The 8,431-nt window shown below is 46.3% G+C and overlaps 1 protein-coding gene across 1 annotated transcript; it reads right to left on the bottom strand.

Annotated features, from left to right (window-relative positions):
* Positions 1-4,836: 4,836 nt before the first annotated feature.
* On the bottom strand, positions 4,837-6,798 carry cited4b (Cbp/p300-interacting transactivator, with Glu/Asp-rich carboxy-terminal domain, 4b). Its single transcript, XM_059949225.1, has 2 exons — positions 6,640-6,798; positions 4,837-6,374 (listed from the first exon to the last, which is right to left on the bottom strand). The coding sequence occupies exon 2, from the start codon at positions 6,363-6,365 to the stop codon at positions 5,718-5,720; it is 648 nt and encodes a 215-aa protein (XP_059805208.1). The 5' UTR covers positions 6,366-6,374; positions 6,640-6,798; the 3' UTR covers positions 4,837-5,717.
* Between the last annotated feature and the right edge of the window lie 1,633 nt (positions 6,799-8,431).

Genomic DNA, 8,431 nt, shown 5'->3' with positions numbered 1-8,431 from the left:
GCTGAGGGGCGCTGCTTTCTTGTGGCAGAACTCCTTGTAGCGCCACCCAGTGGCGGGGAGGGTTTTTACCTGCGATGGACAGATTTCTTTGTGGGCTTTTCCTTTCCCGGGCGTTAGCATTCCCATACCGGTGATACCATTGTGAATCGAGGCCCACAAGGTCAAAAGGAGACCGACACCCAAAATGGTAAGAAATAAAGAAATAGTTTTTTTTAAAGACCATTCAGAGCCAAAACATTCCACATTCGGATTAACATTCTCAATTGCTGTTAGAAGGAGGGGCACTGCGATACAAAAGTAAAATGGTCTGTGAACTCCCTGGAATGCAAGGTTAAATTCAAGGTTAGGAAATGCACCCTTTTCCTGCTAGCTCGGAAAATGTTTTTAATACATGCTGAAAGGCTTTAAGTGCACTTGATCCGCTTATTGTTTCTTTCTGTGCTGCTATTTTTATTAATTACAGTATTACAAATTAGAATCGGAAGTTATGTGATGAACGGACATTGTCTCACATATTCTATGTATAACTAGAATCCCTACTCGCCTGGTCAAACATAGAACGTTAGAACACCACAACACTGTACAGGCACCACAGTGGGTATATTTCATTAGGAGTTTGAGGAGATTTGGTGTGTCACCAAAAACACTCACAGATTTCTACAGATATACTGTGGAGAGCATCCTAACTGGCTGCATTACCATCTGGGATTGGGGGGGTGGGGGGGGGGGTTGTGCTCCTGCACAGGATCAAAATAAGCAGCAGAGAGTTGTAAACTTAGTCACCTCCATCACATGGGTACCAGACTCATAGTGTCATGGACATCTTCAAGAAGCAATGACTCAAAAAGGTAGCGCCCATCAGTAAGGACCCCCATTCACCAGGACATGCCCTCTTCTCACTGTTACCATCAGAGGTACAGAAGCCTGAAGGCACACACTCAATGATTCCAGAACAGCTTCTTCCCCTCTGCCATCTGAATGGACATTGAACCCATGAACACTAGCTCACATTTTTCCCTTCTTATTACCAGACCCAAGCTATTTAATATAAGCACATATACAAACACACACGCACACTCTTACCATAATTCAGTTTTTGTTATTTATTGCAATGTACTCTTGCCACATAACAACAAATTTCACAACAGCTGCCGGTGATATTAAAGCTGATTCGGAGTCTGACAAAGTCCTTGTTATTATTCGTGACTCATCTTGTTTGTCAAGCAGATTGAGATTTATTTGTCACGTGTACACAACATACAGTGAGATGTGTCATTTGTGTTAACAGCCAGCACGGTAACTGCTGTGCTGGGGACAGCTCGTAAGTATCGCCAGATACTCCGGTGCCAATGTAGCAGAACAACAGAAGCAACAACCAGGACAGGGCTGGAGATCTCTGGTCTCCTCAGCGACTGCTGCACCGAACCCCAGGATCACTGACCTTCCACTGCGGAGCACTCCGACCCAGACCCTTCCACAACTGAATGAGCCCCACCCCCCCACCAACCCTGTCTCTAAACTCAAACCGGCCCCCCCAAGTCCCTGCACTGTCCCCAAAACTATCCCCACAAACCTTGAACAACTCCGAGGAGGACCGCAACCTCATTGGGTTTGGAGGTTTGCGTGCCTCGGTGACCCGGAGAGCTACGTTGGCTGGAGTCAGGGCTTTATGCTTTGGCTCTTGGTAGGGGTCACCCAGGCCAAACAGGGCAAAGGGTAGAGTTCAGACTAGGAGTGGTCCACCGGTCCTCCAGGTTTAGGCAAGGTCATCTCAGGGCTAACAACCCTGACTGCTAAAAGAAAGTTATTATGGAGACAGCAAAGAAGAATCCTTCTACAACTGAGTGTGACGGTATTCCTGAGTTTCCACTCAGGATTTGCATGGCTGACGGTGGTGAAAACCAAGAGGAAGCTACTGGCACGATGAAAAGTCCTCAACACCGCCAGAGATTGGAGGTGCCATTGCTGCCCTAAACGCCAGCAGCTTAATGCCCAGTCAGTGGGTAAATCTAAAAGAATACAACCAAATGGGAGCCACAGCTATGACACTATCCTCTGCATTTGAAAGGGAGCTGTCCATACCACCATCCAAATATTTCCATTTAGGTGCTATACAGTCAGCGTTAACCTGTGTCGGAGAAACCCAATGAAGTTCAGGAAGAAGGAACAGCAGAAGCTGGGCTATGCTGTAGATTGCTTCTGTCCCTGCTGAGTGCTTCTGCTCGGATGGCAAAGGTCGACCTTGAACTTCTGGCTTTCCTTCCTGGCTCCGTACGAAGTCAGGGGAACAACAGCTCACGTCCTGCCACTAGCACACAGAGCAGAACAGGAACAGGCCCTTCGGCCCACAATGCTGTGCTGAACCAGCTAAAAAAACGAATCAAAAACTAGTTCCTCCTGCTTACACCATGTCCACAACCCTCCACCTCTCACATCCATGTGCTTTTCCAAACACCTGTTAAAAGCCTCTCATGTATTTGCCTCTACCACCCTCCCAGGCATCCACCACTCTTGAGGAAAAACGTACCCCTGACATCCCCCTCTCACCTTCAAAGCATCTCCTCTAGTATTAGACATTTCAACCCTGGGAAACAGATACTCTCTGTCCACTCTCTGCCTCACATGATGTTGCAAACATAGGTCAGATCTCCCCTCGGGCTCCGGCGCTCCAGAGAAAACAACCCAAGTTTACCCAGCCTCTCGTGATAGCGCGTGCCCTCTAAACCAGGCAGCGTCCTGTTACTGTTAGTACAAATCTCAGGGCTCTCCAAATTCAGTTTCAGACAACCAACCCTTCCAGTTTAGAACATAGGACAGTACAGGCCCTTCAGCCCACAATGTTGTGCTGACCTTTTAACCAATTCCAAGATCATTCTAACCTTATCCTCCCTGAAGGCTCTCCATTTTTCTAATATCCATATGCAAGAATCTCTTAAATATTAATATATCTGCCCCCACCATCACACCACACTCCTACCTACTTTGGGTTAAAAAACCATCCTCTGACATTCCTCCCCCTATACTTTCCTCCAATCACCTTAAAATTATTAACTGTTTCTGACTTTGGGGGGAGGAGGGAAGAGAAGTTTCAGACAGTCCATTATCTACACCCCTCATCTCTGTACTATGCAAAAGTCTTAGACACTCTAGCTACATAAAGGTGCCATTGGGTTTTGCATAGTATTGTACCTTCTAAGCCTTGGGGTGGCATGGTAAAGACATGCCAGTGGGAAAGTTAATTGATCATTGCTAATTGTCCTGTGATTATGCAAAGTTAAATCAGGGGACTGCTGGGTGGCACAATTCGAGGGGTCAGAAGGCCTCTTCTGTGCCGTACAACAATGATACAGGTGCTCAAAGGTTCAGACAAGACTCAAGGAAGAGCTTACAGCACAAGACGCAGAACACGGCCATTCAGCCCATCAAGACTGCTCTGCTATCCCACCATGGCTGAATTATTACCTGTCAACCTCATCCGCCTGCTTTCTCCCCCGTAACCTGACTAGTCACTGTGAAAGACCATCTACCAGTAATTATTATCTTAGCTTTTCTTCTCTTCATGGACAGCAAGTGATCCAATTGTTTTTCCCCCAAGCAGCAACTGTAGAGCGTTTGGTGTCCTGCTTCATTCCCCCCCTCCAAAAGTCTTCACATCAACTACAACTAACCAACCTTTACCCCCTCAGGCAGCATCAACAGTGGCATACATTCTCTGCTGGTTGCCTCCCCGCAATATCCTTCTGATTCACCTTCATAATTTAAAAAAACTTGATCTGACAATGTAGCATTGACCTGAAATATTAACTATTTTTCTTGCAGACGCTGCATGACAAGCAGAGTATTCTGGTATCTGGTTTTCATTCCCAAAATTTCGGCAGTTGCTCCCCACCCCCCACCACCACCACACTCCTCAATTAGAGACACCGGCCCAACAACCCACCAATTTAACCTTCACCTAATCACAAGACAATTTACAGTGACCAACTGACCGGTAGACCTTGGGACTGTGGGTGGAAACTCCAGCTCCCAGAGGAAACCCACGCGTTCACAGGGAGGACGTACAGAAGGTGCCGGAATTGAATTCCGACATCCTGAGCTGCAATAGCGCCTCGCTACTTGTGGCGCCAAGGAGTACTTTTTGCATATTTTCACATTCAATCAATATGCAAATCACATTTAATAAAAGTGATTTTTTTTTGGGGGGGGGGGAATTTTACACACAACAGATAATATAGAACAGTACCAAAACGGTTGTTAGCGTACTGCCACTATCACCTGCAATCAAATCAGTTATACACTAACTTTACACCTGTGGCTAGCAGCATACAGTTTAGTAATCTAGCGGAGCACCAGAAGTGGAAGAACTCAGTGGGGCAGGCAGCATCTGTGGAAGGAAATGGATAGTCGACGCTTCATCGGGACTGGAAAAGAAGGGACATATGGTCACTATAAAGAGGCTGGGGTGAAACCATTTTGCAGGAAGCCTTCTGAAATATTATTGTTCTCCTGATATAGCTGGATTGAGGGTTCTGGGCAAAGGCAGTCCAGTTACAAATCAAAGTAATCTCCAAATTGTCACTTATTACTAATAGAAAACTTGCTCCAATTTGTTTTAAAAAAATCCAGAATTAAGTAGACTCCCACAGAGTAACATTTTAAAATCACTTCCCAAAAATATCTTAGAAGTTCGGCCAGTACACATTTCTCAATTTCACAACATATGCAGGTGATATTAAACCTGATTCTTATTTAATGCAAAATACTACATTAACTGGTCGGTCATGACCCAAAGCGGTATGACAAATATTCAGGAGAGAGAGAGAAAAAAAGTTCGAGTAACTTTAAATGAAACGTCTTTATTTTTTTTCGTTCTGCTTTAAAAGTCTCGCTTCATCGATCAACAATGAGCTGCAATTTGCTATCCATAACAGCAGGTGGCGGTAGCAACCGGCAATAGACAATGTAAGCACTCCCAAAGCAAAAAAATCCAGCAAACATAACGTACAATTCTATTTTATATTGGTCTTGTTCATAATAGTTAAAATTATACACGACTGCATCAGTCATTAACAGCTCCGGAGGTGCCAATCTGCATCTACTTGGTTTAAAGTTTGTTTTTTTTTGAAAAAAAACACAATACACTGAATACCCCTGTTGCTGCAGTCAGAGTTTCCAATTTACGTCGAAACAATGAGGAAAGTTATGACTGGTGTCTCCAATATCTTTGCGAGCTGGATGGCTGTTACTCTGAAAGAAACAAGGCCCCTCATAGTCTTATCCGGGAAAAGGTACGAAACTCATGCGCCACTAAACCAGAGCATTAAAAAAATAAATTGAAGGTGGGTTGAATTGAGTCGACGTGATTATAACCTTTTTTTTTGTTTAACGAATCAGCTTAAAATCGCTTTAAACAATCGTGGGAATTTTTTTTATGCAGATTTTTTTCCTTCGTGAAACGTGCGGATTTTGAATGAACACACACACACACACGCACACACACACAAAAAGGGGGCAGATGTCTCTTTAAAACAGCAACGCTGCTGGGCATTTGGAGCCAAAGTCCCAACACTCTCCAAATAAAAAGGAGTCGTCGACCCTTTACAGTGCAATTACTTCCTATGCTTGTAACCGGCGATCCAAAACGATCGTTGCCGTCCGAGCGTGACAGGCTCTTCCTCCCCCTCTCTCCTCTCTCTCTCTCTCTCTCTCTCTCTCTCTCAACAGCTCACTGTACTCGGCTGCTGTTTATGGACAAAATCTGATATGAAATCGAACTCGTTCTGTCCCAGCCAGAGCTCGGGCAGTTCTTGAATCCGATCCAAGCCCAGCTCGAGTACAAGCGACGTCAACACCTCCTCGTCGATCAGATCGGTGTCCATAACGTTCAAAGAGAGGGAAGGGGCCGCTGCGTGTTGGATGCCGGGCAGCTGACCCTGGTTCAGGGCACCCCGAAACTGTTGGCTACTCTGAACCATCCCATTATTCACGCCAATCAGCGGATGGCCGTGGTACTGGTTGTTCAGTTTCTGCAGATGTACCGTGGCCATTAACTGCTGTGGACTCAGATTTTCCAGGAACTGCTGTTGCTGCTGCTGCTGGCCGTTGTACATCACGTTGGACATGGGGTGATGGTTCATTTGCGCGGTCATATTCCCCAGGCCGGGACGGGACCTCATGCCTCCGCTTGTATCCACGTTGGCCCCGCCGTAGTGCAGGAGCTGGGCGCCCGGGTGATCTCGCCTCAAGCCGGGCTGCGCATGCTGAGAGCTCTGCAGTCCGTTGATGCCCATGCGATAGTTCTGAAGTCCGTTCGTGCCGTCGGGAAATCGCCCGGGATTCACCGACATCATTATATGATCTGCCATTTCTCGCAGCTGCGATTAAAAAAAAACAACACTGTCACCCCGCATCAAACCACATATTGCTGCAACACTCCAAGAAAGCAACACCCAACTTTTTTTGTTTCAGCCGGCCATCCCCTCCTTAATTTTAAATCAATCGGTATAAAGATTTTAAAAAAAATAATAAGAGTTTCCCTAACGATCAAGTCCGGTTTGAACGCAGTTAAACATTTACATTAAAGGACTCAGAATGGTCCAAAAGTACAAGGAAAATTCTTTTTTTTAAAAAAAAATCTACCTTAGCTCGGTTAAAGAAAAAAGACTGCACACAGAAACCGTGTCCTGCAAACTACGATCTCCTGCGAAAATTCAGCCTCTGTGCTCGCACATTACAGTAATTGTTGACACACTGCGATATCCTTCAGCTGTAACGCGCCTCCTGTTAATGGGTCAACGGCAGATTATATAGAGGACGGGGGGCGGGGTTACCTCAACGCCGAACGTCCTGTGCAGGCCCGCGATTGGCTGCTCCGGGTATCGATGCCTCCTGTTTACCTTTTCACGGGCCAATCAGTTCCCTCCCGAGTTTCCCCGACCGTATTGCTCGAGCATTCTTCCAATGCCTGAATTGCAGAAGGGGCGAGAGTAGTTTCTGCGCAGGAAACGCCGAGGTTCTAGCCCTATTTTCGCTCCCAATTCCCCCCACCACCAATGTGGCGGATGCAAGGATGGTGATAACACGCCCTCCCCCAGGCAGATTACTGGTGCGACCGGGAACGAGGAATCAAGGCGCTGTGTTGTGGTTTTAAAAAAGACTTGCAAACTATGGCAACCCGTTTGAAAATTGCGCTTTCGCTTTTTAAAGCAATGTGCACTGCAATGTTTTTGGGGGGGAGATAAATAGTAACTTTTTAAGGTCCCCGCGCAACTTTAACCCACTCGGCACTTAATTTGACAACTACTATTGTCCCTTATTTGGCTGGACTCTGTTGTCCAATCACAGACCAATCTCCAAATATGAAGGAGTTAGTTATAAGCGCAGTTTTAAAAAAAAAATTCGTTCCATCAATGGATTAAGCCAATGGTTTATTTTTGTTCGCTTGTTGGCATTGCAAGTTTTTTAAAAAAAGCGGAGAGGTGTCGTAACTGTTACAAAGGGGATGTGGCATTGTGAGTGCGTATCGTTCAATGGGCGTTCATTAGGCGCAAGGTTGCAAAGCTGTTGTTTTTGTTTTTAAGAAACATCTTTTAAGGTCAAGGTGAGGGAATAGCAGGCCAGCACATGGTCCGGTTCTTGGCCGGAGACAGTAATGGAAATTCTAGAATGTGCGATGATGCTTCTCCCGGGGAACACGTCCAAAAGCTTCTCGGAGCTGTCCCGTCTGCCACTTACTGTGTGATCATAGTTGCTAGTGATGAATCTTGTTGGTGAGAGAGTCTGTTCTGGGTGCAAATTTGGATGATCACACCTCCGACAGTGAGTTGGGTGGGGAGGGCGGATCCTGCGGGAAGTTGCTCCTTTGAATTCTGCGCCGATCTTTGTGTGCGCGCTCCCAGATCGCACCCGCACACCCGGAGGGCAGGCAGGGTTGAGGCTGTCTGTATTTTCCTTGTGCATCTCATTACTAATGCAAACACAAAGGAAATTAAAACCACCTGAACACCGACGACAGACACGGGAGCAGAATCAGGCCATTTGGCCCATCGAGTCTCCTACGCCGTTCTATCATTTAATTTCCTTCTGAACCGCATTCTCCTCGAACCCCATGATGCCCTAACTAATCAAGAATCTATCAACCTCTGCTTTAAAAATACCCAGTGACTTGCTTCCCAAAGCTGACAGGCAACCAATTCCATAGATTCACCACCCTCTGGGTAAAGAAATTCACTGTTCACTCTGTTATCAAGGGACATTCTTCTGTTCTGAGGCTGTGCCCTCTGGTCCTTGCCTCTCCAACTAACTAGGCCTTTGAGGAGATCCACTTCCCCCACCCCCACCCCCCACCAACCCCACCCCCCACCAACCCCTTCATTCTTCTAATCTCCTGCAAGAACACGACTTTCAAATCTCTTACTATCTTTCCTTTCAG

This window comes from Hypanus sabinus, chromosome 24, assembly GCF_030144855.1.
Source record: "Hypanus sabinus isolate sHypSab1 chromosome 24, sHypSab1.hap1, whole genome shotgun sequence".
In the NCBI taxonomy this organism is placed as follows: domain Eukaryota; kingdom Metazoa; phylum Chordata; class Chondrichthyes; order Myliobatiformes; family Dasyatidae; genus Hypanus; species Hypanus sabinus.
Note: the sequence above shows the minus strand (reverse complement) of the source record. Positions and strands in the feature narration are given on the sequence as shown.